General features: G+C 32.3%; 2 protein-coding genes across 2 annotated transcripts in view; both read right to left on the bottom strand.

Moving 5' to 3' along the window:
• The window catches only part of LOC126774047 (amyloid protein-binding protein 2), a 62,878-nt gene extending 47,288 nt beyond the window's left edge, over positions 1–15,590 (bottom strand). Inside the window, exon 1 of the mRNA XM_050495367.1 lies at positions 15,402–15,590. Coding sequence (XP_050351324.1) covers positions 15,402–15,590 — 189 coding nt within the window. The remainder of the gene's footprint in view (positions 1–15,401) is intronic.
• A 1,118-nt stretch (positions 15,591–16,708) lies between these two features.
• On the bottom strand, positions 16,709–20,542 carry LOC126774061 (complement component 1 Q subcomponent-binding protein, mitochondrial). The gene is made up of 5 exons (XM_050495403.1): positions 20,197–20,542; positions 19,216–19,366; positions 18,828–19,024; positions 18,265–18,353; positions 16,709–17,230 (listed from the first exon to the last, which is right to left on the bottom strand). Exons 1-5 carry the CDS (start codon positions 20,432–20,434, stop codon positions 17,081–17,083), a joined length of 825 nt encoding a protein of 274 aa, XP_050351360.1. The 5' UTR covers positions 20,435–20,542; the 3' UTR covers positions 16,709–17,080.
• Positions 20,543–20,601: the final 59 nt, after the last annotated feature.

Here is a 20,601-nt window from a genome sequence, read left to right as displayed (position 1 = left end):
TTTAAATGTTTTAATTATCTCGGGCTTTTGACGGTACTCTGTCAGAATTGTATATCAAGAGAAACTGTACAATTTTTTAACTCTATAAAACACGTAGTATGTGTACAATAAAAATACATATAATTTAATTTATAATAATTACAAGAAAATATTTTAAAAAGACAATAGTATCTATATAGGTATCTATATCTGTATGGTATATATATATATAGGTTAATTTTAAATCTATTTCAAGCCACTTATTTTATAAATTAAATATTTTAATTTACCAATTCCAAACGATTTAACAATAAAGGTGTTTGTTTCGATACGTTTATTTAAAAATCATCAACGCAATGTGGAACAATGATGAATCTATTTTGAATCACCGTTTCAACAAAATATCGTTCCTACTCGACATGAAGCATAGAAGCTGTAGTTTTTATTTTATATCTTTTCAAGTTCGAACAAGTTGAGCTTTGCTCGGATGAATGTTAGTCAGAGTGACTCACTCTCGTAGCGGTGAATCTGTCATGTAACGAGCAATAAAATAATTGCGCTCGTTGCGGTACGTTTGTTGTTCAGTTCATCTATTGGTGTGGGTGTGAACGGTTATATATATACACTGATATAAACATATACACTATATTGAAAATAAGTGAATGTTCAACATTTACTTATTTACTTTATCTGTTGATATTTATTATATTAGATTTGATTGTGAGGATATTCATTTGTTATACACTTATATATATATATATATATATATATATATATATATATATATATATATATTTATATATATATATATATACACCATTTAGGTATGTTTTTGTATAGTCACATTACTTGTTATGTATATTTTTAAAAAAAGTATCTATAAACTTGTACACTATTTATTTACCTCCTACGTAGATATGCCTATCAGTATATGTATCTCGTAAGAACTCAAAGTCAATTGAAGAGTTTCCAGATTAAGATAAAGATAATTCTATGAAGTCCGTCGTGGTACACCTTTACGTTCATATAGTGCTTGTAAATTTACTGCTCGTGTTTTCATTTTTGTCCAATAAAGACACAACACAACATCAACAAAATAAATCTCTGAACAGGACAATCCGTAAATTTTCTACTACTGGGTAAAAACTTGCTCACCATCAACAAAGGGTTGGTATTTATTCCCACACGATACTCCATACGGTTTAATGGAGTCAATTACGACAAATTTTTAATGCAGGTCCTTACGATGTTCTCGCTATTAATAGGACATAAATTTGAATCAAATCGTAAAACTTACTGTAGATTTAAAAAAAAATCTTAAAAACAATTATTTTATAAGTGATAATGACGTAATTTATTCAGTCGTGATATTAAAGTCCAAAAATAAAACGACAATCAACGGATTTGTAAACGAAACTTAAAAACCCAGAAAAGGTATTTGCTTTTAATATGATTCATACAATATTTCAAACCAGATTTATGTTGTTTCGTGGTTATCGATGAAAAAATCAGCGCTGCGGTGGGCGGTGCGACTTGTATAAATTATACCGTAACGGTGAGATGGCGAGCCGTTATATCGAGACGACTAACGATGCTGAGACGAAATCTTTGTGGTTCTTGCAAACTGAGTTATTAAGTACCGATAATTACGAGTAGCCTTTTATGTATACTTACTACCTACTTGATACTAGGTTAATAAATAATCATATTTAATAGATTACAATTGGGCATGAAGCAAGAAATGAAATAGTGGTTAAAAAGTGGAAATATTATACGCTACCCAACAAGACCCAAATATCTTCATTTTTTATATACTTATTATATTATATTTTTCATGAATACAAAATCTTTGTATGAATAGTTTTTGTCAGTTCTCAGATATCATTACTTTACTTTACGGCATCCTTGTTATTAAATTAAATTATTAAATGTACCTGTCTTTGTTGTTTTTTTTTTTATTTAGGGAAGCAGAAATCTTCGCCTTCTGATAAATGGTTACTTTAGATAAATAAATCAAATATAAATCAATTCTAACAACCCTTTGGCGATGCATATCAACCTCGGATGCATATCATGTTATGTCCCTTGTACCTGTTATTGCAATGACACAGTCACCATACAAATTAATTCAACAATACTACGGGTATTTGGTTATAGAATTACTCATGACGTAGTACCTATCTAGAATACGAAGCTCTACTAACGCTTATCCCTCTTTAATATATCTTAAACAAAATAGTTTACTTAAACAAAAAATACATCAATTGCAAAAGACATGTAATAAATATAAAAAATAGTAGCCACCGTTTAAAAAAATAATTGAATATAACAGTAATCGCTACATTTTAAAATGTACCAAGATAATGGGCGTCATTAAAATTACGAAGGTAACTGAATAATACAAGACCTGTAGAGGCTGTGCATTTCAATGCATCAATTCAATATACGATACTTTTTTTTTAAATAATGCATCCCTTTAAAACCTGTGACGGTTTAAAATAAAATAATCGTTGAGGCTGTTGCACTCATATATATAAACAATAAGACTTTGAAATTTTACAAATTTGTATAAAAGCAGCTTTTTGCATGAATTTTTCTGTACCCCTAACCCTATCTCCTGTACATGTTGGCTGTAAGAAAAATGTCGTAGTTTAGACGTGAAAGCGTAAGAAATAAACAAACACACTGATATAATTTTTTTATTTATCCTTATAGGAGCCAGCCATGTTGTATAAGCGTTTATTTAACTTGCAAAGTTTGTTAAATTGTTTAGGTCAAATCTTGTAAGCTGAAATAGAACTAAGGAATGGTTAACATTTCATACAGATCCAGTGTCCATGGGCGGAGGTAGCCACTTACCATCAGATGACCAATTATCCAGCCCGCCTACCTAATAGAAATTACAGAAAAAGAAAGAATCGCAAACTACTGCACCGAATTAGTTCATTGGAAGTGACACATCGAGCTCAGTGACGTAAATGATAAGCAAGATAGACCCGTATCAACACGGTTACATATATACATATCATTCTACACATTACATAACACCTTTAAATATATACTAAAATAATATAGCTGAAGAGTTTGTTTAAATGCGCCAATCTAATGACCTACCAGTTCATTTTGAAAAATAAAGCTTATATAAAGCCTAAATAACATCACACCGTGACCCACGGGGGCGGAGCGGTAACATTTAACGCGGATGAAAGCGCGCGGAGCGACCTAATAAGACAATAAAGTTTCGTGTAAGTTACAAAGCGAATCAAAAACAGATAAACAATAACACATTATATTATCTGAATCATATTGAAACAAACCCTTAGTGCCAGAATAGTTATTAAAAGAGCACTAAACTTAAGAGTAAAGCATCTATATCACTACAAATTAAAAAATCAAAGTCTCCGCCGCGTCTATCTGTCTGTATGTACGTGATAAACTCAAAAACTATCCAACGGATTATCATACGGTTTCCACCAATGAACGAAGTGTTTAATGAGGAAGGTTTAGGTAGGTTTAGAGAGATATATATAAACGTTTTACGTAGACCATTATTCTGCACGTGCGAAGCCGGGACGGGAAGTTAGTACAATATATATAGCATAATCTGGAAGTTGAGAATCGTTGGTTGTCAGCCTCGATATCTCCAAGGCTTTCGACAGGGTCTGGCACAGAAGTCTTCTCTCCAAGCTGCCGGCATATGGTCTGCCTGCTCAGCTATGCACCTGGATTGCCAGCTTCCTACACAAGCGTAGCCTTCGTGTTTTAGTTGATGGTTGCGCTTCACAATTCTATGTAGTGAATGCTGGGGTCCCCCAGGGATCTGTGCTATCTCCCACACTCTTTCTTTTGCATATCAATGATATGCTCTCTCTTGGGAACATACATTGCTATGCAGACGATAGTACAGTGCATGGTGGATACCACGGACGCGCAGTGGCTGGGCGAGCGGAATTTGAGGAGAGGCAGAAGAATCTTGTCATTGAACTCGATAGGACGTTAGAGCTCATCGCCAAATGGGGCTCTGATAATCTTGTTGAGTTTAATGACAAGAAAACACAGGTATGCGCTCTCACGGCGAAAAAGTCAACATTTTCCCCTCTTCCCTCCCTCTGTGGTACTCCGCTGGTGATGCAAAGCAAAATCGCCATGCTGGGGATTGACGTTCGCTGCGACCTTAGTCCAAGGGATTACATCGAGGCTGTTATAAAAACAGCTTCACGGAAACTCGGAGTTCTGAACAAGTTGCGGCGCTTTTTCACGCCACAACAACTGTGCCTGCTGTACAAAACACAGGTACGGTCTTGCGTGGAATATTGCTCGCACCTTACGTTACGTGCCGTACGCATTATTGGCGACGTAAAGGTCACAAACACCCTTGAACCTTTACAATTGCGTCGTGAGATAGCAGCACTGAGCGCTTTCTATCGACTGTATCACGGCGAGTGCTCTGAGGAATTATTCTCTCTAATTCCTGCTTCCCCCTTCCTTCTTAAGTCCACGCGAGCTGGTTCTCGATGTCACCGCCTAACTGTGACATCAATTCCATCGCGAACAAAGAAATTTGGCAACTCCTTTCTTTGTCGCACTTCCAAAAAATGGAATTCCTTACCAGCTCACGTGTTCCCCTCCTCTTACAACCCGGGTTCCTTCAAACGAGGCGTGAAGAGGCATCTTGCGGGCCGGCAAGGCGAAGGCGGCTAGTGCAGAACGTTTTTCCCGTCTGTACTGGCAGTCGTCGCGTTTGGACTCTACTACCACTTACCATCAGGTGGAGTAGAGTCATTTGCCCTCCCGGCGAATATAAAAAAAAAAAAAAAAAACTAATTATAATAAGTTAACATAATTCCCTAATTTTAATTTATATAATCTTTCAACCTTATGTAATAATTAAGGGTAGGGTGAATTAAAATTCATCACTTCAGCGGTGATAGACGGCAACACTGCCGTTAATTCATATTAAGCACATTTAAGTCATGGTAAAATATAATTTCATAATTATAAACAAATAAATATTTATGAAACCTTTTAATCACCATTTGTTGTGCACTCAATTATAAAGTAATTAACGTCGATCTGGATTTAAATTCAAGGAAACTCTTCGATATTCCAGAATACAGTTATCCACAACTTAACTGAAGTTGTGCAATGGGACTTTCAGATTAACTAACAAAGTAATTACATAGAAAGTAAACAAAAATATTAAACCATCATTTTTTCCACGAGCGGAGATGACAAAAATCACGCGCATCTTAAACAAAGTTTGATTTAAACCTGAGCTAGCAGTGCTTATGTGCTTTATTTTTGCTTATAATTCAACTCTTGCTCGGAGGTAAATAAAAACATCTGCCACCTTGCCACCAACACGCATTTGAGCAGAGTGGTCGAATAAGCTGCAAACATTCTTAAGGATCTTCTCACGGGGGACTTTAGCCGAGAAGTGGGACATTTACAGACGATTACTTTACTTTACTGCATAATCAATCGACTGTATTCACTCTTATTATGCTTTTGATGAATTTTTTGGAAATAAATCCCTCTTTGGAACTCTACAGCGCCTTAGCGCAAATATAATGAAAGCTAAACAAGAAATGTTTATTAATTAAAAAAGAATACAAGGTTTAATATATTTACGTTAAATTCGACATAGTCCAGCGAATAGTAACAACGGTTCAAAGCGTAGTTCGAAGGGTCAAATGTGGATTAACATCTCTGTTTATCAAATGCCTGTATGTTCACAATAATTAGTTTAATGCAAACTGAAAAACCATCATAAGATTTAAGCTGCAAAAGCCTAAAAAATCGACACTTACGTTATTTATTATTATTTACTGGAAACGTGATGAACTAAATACCCATCTTTTTCCATTAAGGGAGAGGAGAACATTAAAAGGATGTTATTTTAAATTAACTAGACAATTTCACAGAAGATATCATAGTGCCCAAGTTTGTGCACAAACGCAGGTGCACTCTTTATTCCTTTACTCTCCGATAATCCGATAGCACGGTGATCCAACTGAAGGCTTTACGTGCTTTTTATTGGCTCGATCTGTGTTTTGAACCCAAGAGACCTGGCCTCAATCAAATCCTTGATTCCGTCAATAAGTATTATTAGCTAAAGATATATGAAATTTTAATTAGTTTCATGCCATTTACTGAGACAATGAAGCCAGGAAAATGGCGCGAACTGATATGACGCATTATAAAGATTTATTATTAGTCATACAAGTCACACACACAATTCAAAGATCATAAAGTTATTGTTCTACAACTTCCTATTTCCAAGTACATTTTTTTAATTGAAATTACAATAATGCTAAATGTATGTGTTATCAAGCATTTTGAAAAAAATATATTCAAAAAAATTATTATTTTAAGTACCTAAGGTATAGTCATCTATCTAAAAAACATCTATGGTTTTAAATATATATTAAGTTAGATGAGCTACAATTGGAATGTCTGCGACATCCACCATGCTCCCCGGACCTTGCTCCAACAGATTACCATTTTCTCCGGAATTTGGACAACTTCTTACTAGGAAAAAAATTCAACTCCGATGCGGCAGTCCAAACCGCCTTCAAAGAGTTTATTGATTCTCGCCCCCATGGTTTTTTTAGTAAAGGGATCAATGAACTACCTATGAGACGGCATAGTATATAACAACGGTGCATACTTTGATTAATTAAATATATTTTACAAAAAAAAATTGACTTTATATTCCTCCCGTATAAAACGCCAATTTCATATGTAAGGACCTAATATAATTATAAAAAAGTATAACTAAAATATGCAAGCTATTTATTCATTTGATGTATATAATAAAACTTTTTTGAAAATCCAGCTGAAATTCTTTCGCCAGCTCTTTTCAGATCTCGAGTGTTATTTTCCAAAATGGTGGTAGACATTGGCAATGTAAGAAATAATAACCATTCCCAATATTGCCAATGCGCCACCAACCTTGGGTCACACCACAACTGGTCACACAACAACCACACTGGTTTACTCACCTTTCAAACCGGAACGCAACAATACTAAGTATTGCTGCTTATGATGAGTGAGTAACACAGGCTGCACAAAGCCCTACCAGCAGGTACGTAATTATTTAATATTAAATTAAAATTATAAAAGACCTCGGTTTATAAATAAAACAAAAACTAGAGCAAGAGTCAGCGTTTTACTTCGAAAATAGCAACTTAAGATGAAAACTCGTATTTCAGACATCTAAGGGAAAATTATTTTTCCTTTGACGCAGAAAACACTTCTGGGAGAGCCTTACAAGCTCAGCGTCATTAAATACTAGGTCAAATACTTGTTCTGTTTGATATGAACAAAATAATCATCATATCGAAAAATGATGATATGAGCATACAAGCTAAGAAGTTGTAACGCTATATAACTAAAAATTAATTATCAATGTATGATAATAAACATATATTGATACTTAATTCAAAATATTATTAAATTATACTTTGCAAATTTGATATCTAATCAGATAAATACTATACCTCTCATTATGACTATTGTTTTATATTTTAAAAAAAACTAGATTTTTAGTGATGGTATAATCTTTATTTAATTCATGATATATTTTATATTTAAATGAAAACGTAAATGTAAGAGTTTAGAAATACTAGCAAGGTATCAAAATAGGGAATAAATGAACCAATACCATGAATTATAAACACAAATGTGCTTAAAATGAAAATTCAGTGTCGCTCGCCCGGGTTGACCCCACGATCGTAGGTTAATTCGCAAACATTGCTGTCAAATTACTATTAAAGATTCTTGATAAGATAAAGTAATTTGCAATGACAAAAAAGCACGACACGACGTAAAGCCCAATTGTTATTACATAAAAAAAAAGATTATACGACATCAACGAAACTAAAATCAATTTCACTTTGACGTTTCACACGAAATATTTTAATAACGGAGTGATCAGATCATTCCAATCCCGCTATAAAATCCAACTTACACAATATTCAGCTTTATGGTTGTAAATATAACATTTAGTGTGTTATAATTACAAAACGGCGGGCCACTGGCTGGTTCGCCTTCACCTAAAAATGCTAATCGCTAGCGGTACCGAGACGCGCACAAATCTAACGGTAAAGGACTGACCAGTTTACGCTGAACCCGCGTCTGGCCATCGTGGAAGCATGTTACAACTTAACCGTGTCCCATTTTCGATGTTTTATTTTTTTTTAATCAGTTAGTTAAACATCGAAGGAACCTTGAAGGTGAATTCATTTATTTTGATACACTATTTCTAATTCTCGATTTGTTTAAAATAATAAATTACCTATTTGAATAGGGTTACTGTTTTAACAATGTAAATGGCACACGAAATGCGATTTCAAATTTCATCATACAAATACATTTTTTAAAGTTAATGAATCTTTAAATTTAATATTTATCTTATAGAATCTGTTATAAATTCTGTATACTCTTTAATATTATTAATTTATGTATATATAATTCAGCTTAACTTTTAATATTAACGACTTCCTCATAGCAACACTGAAATATAATTTTAATTTTGGATAGAAAAATTTCATCGAGTTGTATATTACCCAAAACTAAATATGGACATCAAACGTTTTTTTAGTTTTGAGAACAATTCATGGAGTTTTATTGACAACAGAAAAGCACAATCAGCTAATTGTACTATTAATAGAGTTCGAATAAGCGCACTGTAACGATAATGTCATAAATGTAAGACTCCATAGTCTTTAGTATTTTAAACATTTCTGTTTTTTTCAAATGTATATACAATTATAATGCATGACGATAACATTTTATTAGTAGTACATTTAATGAATAACTTTTTAATGTATTATTTATACTGTAAATTAATTGTATCTACTGTTAATAAACAAGTAAATAATTAAACCTAAATAAATAAATGTTCATATCAATATAAGAATATTAATAATTTATTTACATAAGTTGACATATGGATTAAAAACTGTTAAGCTTATGTACTAAGGCATAACTTTATGTTATTATATATTTATATTTTATTATATATTTGGTATTTTTATGTATATATTATTATATATTTGATATAAAAAATATTTACCAGCTTTATCTTTGTTTACTAAGCCTTTGTAAAAGAGGTTTGTTTATAAAGGGATATTCGCAAGATCGCTATCATACGAATATAATTACACAACGATACCAACGACTGTTGTTTAAAAGAGAGATTTATAATTATCGTGATAGTTTTTTTGTATAATTTATATCTGGGCAATAGGACGTATATTGTCCTATTGCCCAGATATTGTTAATCGTTATAACTATGTGTTTTTATCTGTTATTGTTGTTAAAATGCTTAATCGATTTAAACTGCAGGTTTAAACTACTGTTTAACCTATTCTTATATAATTATTATAATATTTTTGTAATCATACAATTTATTGCACACCTTAATATATACTTTTGTTGTAAACGTAAGAAAAAAATTAGATTAAACGATGTCAGACTAAAAATATGTGTTAAAATAATTGTTGATTAATTATATACACTAAATAATGTTTGTTTTGTAACCTTTAAATGATATCGTAAATATAATGTAACGACTGCTCAAAAACTTTTTAAATGAAAAAGAGTACTAGAACGTTCTAGAAATCGAGAGATACGGAGAAACACAAAGGTAAGAGTAAACGAAGATTATTTGCGTGTCGAAGTGTTACAAATACGGAAGCTGTTTTAAAAATGTCCGACGCAAAAGAGATTCCAAAAGGTCACAGCAATTTACCATACGCGTTTGCGAACGTTACGATAAAAATTTGCAATACAAACTAGTGCCTTTTGATGAATAATGAACGCGGCAGTATTTCGCATGTGTGCCTTAAACAGTGGTATTGACAGATCATAATTTAACGTCTTCCGTGTTTTAATGACGAGACCACGTCTAACTTAAGGCGAGCATGATAACATTATTAATTCGTTATTATCTCTATTGGGAAATCATTGCAAGAACTTGATATATGTTTAAATAATAAAATCGATTTAACTTTAGCTACCTTCTAATTTGCTAATTGGGTTCTAAATTTAAAAATATTTTTTTTTTAAATTGAAAACACTTTCGAATGTCAAAAACTTACCACCTATTCGGAAAGAAAGTACCGGCAAAAAAGCATGATTCATTTTTCATTTCAAATATAACAATCATAAATTTTACAAAAAAAATATATCAAATGTATATTTACAGAATTACGAATATATCTCGTATATGTATGGGACGCGATATGTATGCTCTTAATCCAGAGAGAACTTGACAATCTAAACATTGAAGTTGATTTATCAGTATTCAGAGTGCGGAGACACTTTCGATAAACGGGGCCATCTGCATAACAAGCGCCTTTCACGCATTCGCAAATGACGATCAAAACAACGTCAACAACAAACATTCTAGCGAGACCGACAAACGTGGATTATAAATTTACACTGGATTTCTCTTATTCAGGTGGATTTATGTCCTTTTGCCTTGCGGTTAAGGAAAAACAAAATTGAATTTCGACATTTCGCATCTCGAGTTACTTAGTTTTGTATTATTGGATAGGAAGCATTTTAAAGTTACTTGAACGTTTTGTAATGAAAATTTTGTTTTTTTATTAAATAAATTACTGATTACAATTAATTTGAAATGAGATAAAAAATTCCTATTAATAATCGATGAGTCGTTAGTCGTTCCTATAAACTATGCGAAACATTTTTTACAGAGATGCTTTCGAATTACACCTCGTAAAAAATTCTATAAACGTTTCAGCAACCGGTCGTTAAATTAACTGAATCTGATTCTGAATTGTTATTTATTTGAATGTTATTTAAGGTCCCGCAATCATCACTATGATACTTTTTCCTAAGGTTTAAGCTACAGATGTACGAGTAGGTATTCGTGTACACATTACAAACACATATGTACATATATTTTTCAAAGTTGTTTGTAAGTTTTTAATACCAAATATATAAATTAAAACAAATAAATTAAAACTATTTCAAAAAATTTACTTGACACTTTAACAATACTTATATATATATAGAGGATGGAAACTTAAGACGGGGCATCAAGGCTTAAACATAACCGTTGTTGGTACAGGAAAACTATCCTAAAATATTGTCCGTTAATTCTGGTGATATTTTGATTGACGTACATTTTCAAATTGACTTTTTACCTCACTTGGTTGTAGGGCTTTGTGTAAGGCCGTCTGTGTTACCCATTAATTATAACATATTGTACCGCAAAACAAATAGCAATACTTCGTATTGTTGTGTTCCGGTTTGAATGGTGTGTGAGCCAGTGCAACAACAACAAGTACTACGGCAGACACTTTGTCAAGGCACAAGGTAAACCTTGGGACCAGATCTCAAGGTGGGTGCCACATTGACGTTGTAAGGGGTGGTTAATATTACCGCTACGCTACCATCACGTTCAACAGGCCAGTTCGCTTGAAAAAAAATATTGATCGCATGGATTAATAATATTGGAACTTTTTTTAATTTTACATAAATTTATTATAAGATAGTTATTTCGCGCTGTTTTACAAACATTGCACGTCACAACAGCTCATGGTTCGTAGCGTGATCTTATTTAGTCCATAATCTTTCTTAATAAACGTACTATCTAACGTTAAGTTTTTTTCCAAACGAATTGGTAGATCTTGGTATTAGCAAACAAACAAACTTTTGCGCTTTATAATATTAAGAACAAATACGAAAATGTATTTGGATGTTTGTTACTCGATGAAGCGGATTTAATTAAGGAGTAGCCTAAAACATTTTCTCTTTAAAAACGAGCTAGTAACAGCTAATGACGAGCCGGTTGGCGTGATCGATAGATACTTGCCTTACACGCCGCAAGTCTTGGGTTCGATTCCCACCCAGGACAGATATTTGTGTGTATAAACATGTATGTTTGTCCTGAGTCTGGGTGTTACTATTATATCTATATAAGTATGTATTAACAAAAGAAAAGTAGTATATGTAATATATCAGTTGTCTGGTTTCGGTAGCAAAAATGTATGAGCTCTGTCAACAGTCAATGTACAAGCTCTGCCTAGTTTGGGATCAGATCGCCTTGTGTGAATAATGTCCCAGGAAATTATTATTATTATTAGTTACTTATATATATGAAACGGATTCACAATAATATATCCATTTATGTGACATTAGTCAGACTGTTCAATGGATGTGTCAAGATACATTATTGGTATGATTGGTGCAACAAAGCAAACATGCTGCAATTGTTACCCAATAAAGATTCCCAACGGGCCGTGTCCGCTACTAACTGGCATATTTATATTTTATTTTAGCTTTTAATATTTTATATTCATATTATCCAGTATCTGTTATTTGCATCCTATTATTATTACTCAGATAGTATTCTTAAGGTTTTTAATTTAGGCTTTTTGTATAATATATAAAAGACGATATTTTGCAGAAATCATCTCCTCAAAAGGAGGGGAAACCCTTATACCCTGCCGGGGAGAAGAAAAAGGCGCTATGCGCACCTTCTACCCCCGCCACAATAGGCGCCGCCGGGACTAGGGGGGGTTCACAGTACCCTGGGAACACTCCCTAGAGAATAGAGGCCCGCATAGGCGGGCCGGCCGTCAGAGCGCCACAGTAGCATGCGAAAGCGATCCCGTGGCGCTCCTCGTTAAGTCGGAAAGGGTACCGCTGGTTTTTTAGTGGGTATTCCGATGTTCAGGCGCACTCGGCGCCTTGGACACCGGCGAGTCCCACATACCCCCCCACTGTTCCCGTGGGGGAAAGGCGTAACGAGTTTTTCCAGCGTTAAAAAAAAGGCCCTTATAGCCTAAGAACCAGCGATCGGCAGACTTACGGTATGTTAGCAAACTCCATATTGACGCTAGGTATACTATTTCACCTGCCGTAGGTGAAATGGGGCTCTCGGTCCATTACTCAATAGTAGTAATGGGAGATTTACTGGCTTTTTTTACGAATTATATTATCGTGTATTGCGCAAATACAGATTTATTCTCGATTGCCTCATTCTCATAGTTATAGTAATAAATAAACCTCATAATGGTTTATAATAAATAAACCTTCTGGCTAAATTTAAGTACATTATATATGATATTATGTCGAACCTTCATCGTAACGCAATTAAAAGTTTTTTTTTTTATATATAGGTAGGCGGACTAGCATATGGGCCATCCGACGCCTATATACATTGGCATTGTAAGAATTGATAACCATCGCTTACATCGCCAATGCGCCATCAACCTTGAGAACGTCCCTTGTGCCTGTAGTTACACCGTCTCGCTCACCCTTCAAACTAGAACATAACATAACTAAGTATTGCTATTTGGCGATACAATATGTATGTACGTGTATTGGTTGGTGGGCTTGCGCAAAGCCCTAACAGCAAGTAAGTAGTTTTATTCATTGTTTTTTTATGTTGTCTACGTTACAAACGTGACTTAACAAGTGTTAAAACAAGCGAGATGATAATAAACAAATAGTAAAACGAAACATAATTGTTTATGTCTTAATTAGTCCGCAGTGAATACGGGGATGCCTAAAGTGTAATATGCCATCTATAACTACAAACAGTTTGGTGTTTTGTGTTCCTGCATATTTTCCAGAAATCATCACATTAAAAAAAATCCACGGCCCTCGGTTCAAATCGGCTCGAGGTTTTTGTTCGAAAATACTCAGTAGCGGCCCGGAGTCAGAAATTTAGAAATGTTTAAACCCTCGCGCCTCGGTAAGCACGCAAAGCCTTTGCCCTTACCCTGCGCCTCAACTGTTTTTAGTCGTGTTTACGCACACACTTGTGCATGTGCGTTATAATATATACTGTGCAGTTGGCTAGGTTCTCTTCAGCTTAGCCGCCCCTGTGGCTGATATCGGTCAGGGCCTCAATTAATCATTTAACCCAGTGGTTATGGGCACGTAAACACTATTAAAGACTTAACAAAGATACATCTGATCTATATACACATAAAACTAAAGCACTTTGCTGTAGATTGCCGAGTGTTCGTTACATTTTTTACTAAGATTATAGATGAATTTTTAATTCAAATTATTTCAAGTACAAATTACAACCGATATTCCATGTTCTCATACGAATGACATTTTAAAGTTTGAAGACTAATAAAAAGTACTAATCATCGATTAGCATATTTTGTGGAATAAAAAACATATGTCATGTACATATGTTTTTTATTCAACAAAATATTCATCGTTAATGTGCTTATTTAATAAATTCTTCTGTTTAAATATTAATTTATTTTAAATGACTGATCGATGTACTTAAGTACAAGAGTTTTTCACTTTAATGTTGCACATTTTTTTCTTGTATTTTGATGAAATAATTTTTTGTAGTTGCTATAAGCATATTTATATGAAGGCTTAATCTTATTGTAATTTCATTATATATAGCTAAGAATACATGTTAGAGTGTATTTAAAATATTTCGTTCGATAAATAAAAAAAGTAACTACAAAGCGAAGGACGAAGTTGCTGCTGAAGTTGTTGGAGCTCTCCAGACCGGTAATTAGATATTGCACTACTACTGTCTTTTTTTTTTGAGTCCGTAAATTGTTTTAGCTACGTCCTATTTTTTTATTATCTGCTTTTATATGTTATCTTATTCCGTATTTTAATGTGTAAATTATTTAGCGGTTACACAAAAATGTATAAGTCATCAACTGATCCGAATAATTGAATTAAGGAAATGTGAAAAACCAGTAATATGAACATATTGCTACAAATAATCATCAATTCTAAATAATAATTGAAATATACATACAGAGTTGTTACAAAGTGTAAACAAAGAAACGGCATTTTAGTTTGGCAAAACTCATAAGATTTATTTATTTAAGTTGATTGATTTATGCTTTGAGTTGGAATTTACAACAAAAAAAATGTTTTACACAGAAAAGTATTGACTATAATTATTAATATATTTTTCCAAGACAGTCTTGTCCATTGTTTCGTCTTTTGTATATAATCAGGTAATAATTAATAAAAACGTTATAAAAAAGGAACAACGTGGTGAATAATCTTATAAGAATTGCTATCAACGGGACCAACACAAAATTTTATAGATCTCAATATGTGATGTCTATATATTATAAGAAATAATGTAATAATATCAGAAATACGAAGAAAGGTTGTAAGAATGTCTAAATCGTTAGGTGTCGCAACAAAGAACTGTGGATCACAATATGACGAATGGGGGCTCACACAACAGTGAAAGTGATTTACAGAACTCGCAGAACATAATCACATGACCGTGACCCGACACGAGGCGAATTGTATCGATTATCATCTCGATATGATCACTTCGTTCGATACAAGAGTATCACAAAAGATACAAAACTCTCCCGAGTAACGGTGCATTTTTGTTCACTGTTTTCGTAGATAAGACGAGCAGTTATCGTACTCACCTTGTAATAAACATCCATAAGGATGCTATCTGGCAACGACCGCAAATCATTCCTTTCGCACTTGGATCTTTGCAAGTAGTTCACTAAATTAGTCAAACACACCTCGTACAGATTATCGGGTATTTTTTTCACGCGCACCGTCGCCGACGCGTCAGCCATTTTGGCGAGATAGAATAAAACTCGCTTCATTTTGGTCTGCGCTGCGACAAATGTCAATGACAGAACAGATCGATTCGCGCGATGTTCAAGTTGGTTCCTCACGTGCCATTGGATAATTTGTGTAAACATTTTGTTTCTATTGGTTGAATAATATTCATCATGATGAATAACCAAAGTATATTTTATCAGAATTTTGGGGGTCATGTGATAAGTAACAAAACAAGGGGCGAGCGAAAGAGATAAAGAGGTCTAGAGGTAGATTGGGACGGTCGATCATCAGCTGATTTTTAAATGCGCGCGGCATTTATGTTTTAACACAATTATACTATATAAAAACATAAATGAAATGTACTTATAAACTTAAAGAAAAAAAAAAACATTATTATTTTTTTACTTTAAATGTTTCAGTATATTCACTATTTTTAGAAATTAAGAAGTATATGCATATTCAATAAAAAAACTCATTTAAAACCTTAATAATACGTATAATAAATATCACAAGTAACATAAGCAACAAATATAAAATTATAATGATAATATCCATATAAGTTCTGTTTGTTGTATTATAGTGAAAGACGAATGTGAAAAGAAAATGGAGCGCTAATTTCTTGGCAGAAGTATTAACTAATATAAAACAACTTTGATGACAGCAATCAGGTGACCTTTACATAATCTATTATTATTATCTTTAAACACGGAAGTAGAACACAAAACTAATGTATTGTTATATTTTCTTAGTGTTGACTGACTGACGTAAAATCTGGGCATAATAGATGGACACACATAATTGATCTTACAGCGAACTTATTTACTCCTAACTGAACGATCAATAATTATTCTATTCTTCTATTAGATAACTAACTAGCATTGATTAACAATCGGTAAAAATAAATAATATTTTGTGATAAATGAAATTTATGTTATATTCTTTAAATTTACATACATCTATAATAAAACAGCTTTTTTAAACGAAATCTATAACACTAAAATCTATAAATCTACATTTTTTATGCAAGCATAGAAAATAACAGTGTATACTTTTTCTTTAAAATACTAAAAACAAACTATGATCGAAAAAAACATCAATTCATGCTACTCATGCTTATTCGCTTTAGATCCTTGAAGAATAATTAAATAAAACTCATATGAAATTTGAATATATTTATTCAAAACTAAACACATTTAACACTAATTAAAACAACACTGTTGTTTAAAACTAAACATTCTTTAAAGCTACCCTATAGCAAAATAAATGCCTCATCTTATAACGAAACATAAATTCAAACTGAAAAACCCAGTGGCATGAAATATATATATATATAAATATTTAAACAATATATGAGGCAGTCAAACTTTTAATAGGTTTTATATTTATAGGTATTTGATTATTCGAAATAAACGGAAACATATTATTCATTCTCTCACAGCTTTAGTGCTTGATAAAGTTATTTTTATGAACAATGACTTGGGGTTTCACAGAAATAAATTTCGACTAAAATTTTTTGTTGTGTTGCTACTTCTTATTTGCCAGTGGTGAATTTTGAAATTCCCTCCAATAGATTGATGTAGGCAGTGTGTTCGTACGCCGTGCTAAAGTCCGCCAGTTTCTGAACGAACTCGTTGCTGACACCTTTCTCTTCTAGCAGATTCATTAACAGATCATACAAGTACTGCAACAATTTAAATATACATATATAGCAAACAAAAAAACAAATTGTATCCTTTTTTATTAAAAATGTGTAACTAAAAATAAAATTAATTCAAGTAATTATAGTTTCTTATGTTTAATTTTGATGTATAGTCCACAATGTTAATTTTTCTTGTGATAAAATGATAGTATCTCAAAAACAAAAAAAATATATATAAATTTAAGTGTTTCATTTTTGAAAAAATGTCACATCTCAATGAATGCTCTCTATATGTATATAGAAAGCAAACTTCAAATCAATGTTTCAATATCCCCCATAATTGGCACTTGAAAGACTATCACAATAGATCAAGTATGGCGGAATAATGGGGTATACATGATGGCGGGAATTGAACCCATGATCGTCGACATTAAGGTCTTGATTACACCACGGAACCACGACTATGTCAGTAATACAACGTGAAAAAGTCTTATATTTACAAATAGTCGCAATTATTAATAATTACTCTAGTCCTAAAAATATTTGTAAAAATAAGCATAGATAGATAATAAAATATTGTTAAGACAGTTATATAATGAATCGAAAATGAAAAAAAATTACGATAAAAATACTATGTGTATTTATGGACTTTTTTCTTTTTTCTAAAAGATTAAACCTGCGAAAAAAAAATTGTTACTTATCTTAAGAACGGATAATCTGAGAAAAATATTATATATTTTACAATTTTAAGTCCTGCTTGCACCTAAAATTAATATTAAAAATGGCTGACCACCTAAAGCATCCAGTGCCATAAAATATGAAAACTGAAGCAAAAGTATCCATTGGCTAAACCAATGCCGATGTTGTTAAATTAAATCTAGATTTTTCTATATTTAAGATTTAATAAACAAACATTATAAGAAATATAGCAATTATAGCTTTATTTCAGTGTCACACATTTAAAATATAAAAGTAAGACACAGATTTTAAATATCTTTTAATAAAACAATAACCTCCTCCAAAATTAAAAGAACAAGTTTATTATTTAATTGTTTGAATTAAGTTGTAACTCTTACCCCATCTAATACATCACCAGCGACTGCATACACCTTATCATTCCATTCTCCCTTGTGTAGTGTGACTTCATCAATGCCAAAGATGTCGTCTGAATTAAGAAAAAAAATATTATTAAAACTGGGTAACATAAAAAAAGCTATAGAGAATAAAACAAATGAAAAACGAATGCCAAATTTAAGATTGCTACTAAAAACATGCTTAATCATTGACAAATGATCTATATTTTAGTTATTTTTATGCAACTTTAAAAAATGAAAGAACTTCTTAGTATAGTTCATTTTTTTTGTGTTTATTACCCCCAGAAGTCCATAATTTATGAAACAATCTGAAAAATTATTTTTTATTTCAGTATCAAACAGGAAGTACAGTGTAAGAGTCATTTTAAAGTAAAAATACCATACCAGGGGTGAAAAAATAGTGGATGAAAATTGTTGTGCTCAAATTGTATTAGAAGTGGGATTATATACATAAATAAATAATTTTTAGATTGGATCTTTACATTAATAGTAAGTATTAATGATTAAAAAATATCCCAATGATTGAATACATAATATTTTCTTACTGTATTCTTCAGCATTGGTTGATGGTGGATCTTGTAAGAAGGAGCAAGTAAATCCAAGTGTCGTGTCACCACGAACCAGATCAACTTCAAACTGAGGTTTGGAATGCATTTCTGAAAACTCCTGTTTTTCTGGTTGCGTGTCTTCTGCAAAATCTTCTGTGTCGACTGTATGATTCACATTGAATGTTATTCTTACACTGAAATATTTATTGTTCAAAATATTAGTCTTATGTCTTATAAACACATCATACTAAATAAATAGTGAGAAATTAAGATATAACTTAAAAATAGCTTGGTTTTTTATTACATCAAATCATATTTTTATAATATTCATAATTATTCTTAACTATATAAGAAATATCAAAGTCTATGGCAAAGCTATTCTTACATTTCATCCTTCAACTGCTTAGTCAAGGTAACTTCAGCACCGTCTCCTTTCACTGCAAATCCATCAACTTCAGTTGGTAAGGTCTTTACCTTCTGCGCTTTACGCTCCGCCACTATCTCTTCAGTTAGAAACTCTACTAGCTCTCGTTCGCCTGTAACACAATATAAATATATAAATATTTAAATTGAATAATGAATTTTAACAGATATATTACATGTTTAACTAACTAACGTAACTTAAACTGCTAAAATAATTTCTTTATTTCAATATCTGACTTGATGTCAGATCAAAATACTAATACACGAATGGCCACAGTAAACTACAATAAAAAAATAAAAAGGATTTACTTTTTAAATAAAATGTCAGTCTTAACCAATTTCATCAGTATCAGACTGAAATGTATTTAAATGAAATAAAACACTATAAATACTATTTTTATAATATTATAGTAATAAGTAAATTAAATTTTAAAAAGTAGATAGAATTGAAATGAGGCAGCCCTCATTTCAATTCTATCTACTTTTTTATAAAAAAAGTCCATTTTTATTTAATTCAGATGTCAGACACGTCTCAGGGATATGACTAAATTACATTTCCAAAATAACACATCTTGTGATGATTGATTGATTGGTTTCATAACTATTTTACACTACTAGTCGAAAATACTTATTGGAAAAGGTATGAAATTACTTGTGAGGTAGAAGGACTCACCAAGAGGCTTAGCGGACGCAGTACTTTCATTCTCTTTATCTGGCAAATCATTTGTTCGTTACAATCAATATAATATGACTCCAAACCGTAACTTTTTTTAAAAGGTTATAATTAGACGGAAATTACCAAAATTTAAGTAATTTAATAATATTTTAGAAATTTTGTATTAGCCGACTTTGGTTTTCCAAATAGGTTAAAGAAGATTTATCTTAAGATGTCTTGATGGTGCAATCATAACCTCAAAGCTATCTTAAAGATATGGGACGCTACCTTTAGTGTGTAGAGCTTTTAATCCACAGCCGCAGCTGCAGGTGTTGGAATGGTTGTGAAGCAGACTTGATGAAGATGAAGTGCTATCCATCCTCTTGGAGCAGCTCATATGCCATATTCCCCTTGTGAAGTCACGTTTTACAGGAACTTGTGTGCGAGACACTATACCCGCAGCGAGACTCGTATTTTTTACACAAGTCTGTAGTACCTTATGAGCTGTCCTTACCAAGCCGCTCATTTTTATTTGTTAACTAATTCGCCTTCACGAAAAATGTTCAAAAATTGTCAAGAATTGGAATCCCAATCTGCACGTACCGGTACCGGTTCCTAAATTGCCAGTTGCAAATAAAAAAGATGTTCTAGCTTGTGATAGCCGCTTTAAAAATTCATGAAAAAAGTAAATTG

The sequence above is a fragment of the Nymphalis io genome, chromosome 15 (genome assembly GCF_905147045.1).
Source record: "Nymphalis io chromosome 15, ilAglIoxx1.1, whole genome shotgun sequence".
Taxonomy (NCBI): domain Eukaryota; kingdom Metazoa; phylum Arthropoda; class Insecta; order Lepidoptera; family Nymphalidae; genus Nymphalis; species Nymphalis io.
Note: the sequence above shows the minus strand (reverse complement) of the source record. Positions and strands in the feature narration are given on the sequence as shown.

Coding starts and splice junctions, on each gene's coding strand:
- LOC126774061 (XM_050495403.1), bottom strand. CDS start 20,434: ATGAGCGGCTTGGTAAGGACAGCTCATAAGGTACTACAGACTTGTGTA. Junction 19,025..19,215: donor AAGCAGTTGAAGGATGAAAT/GTAAGAATAGCT, acceptor TAAATATTTCAG/TGTAAGAATAACATTCAATG. Junction 18,354..18,827: donor AACCAATGCTGAAGAATACA/GTAAGAAAATAT, acceptor TTCTTAATTCAG/ACGACATCTTTGGCATTGAT.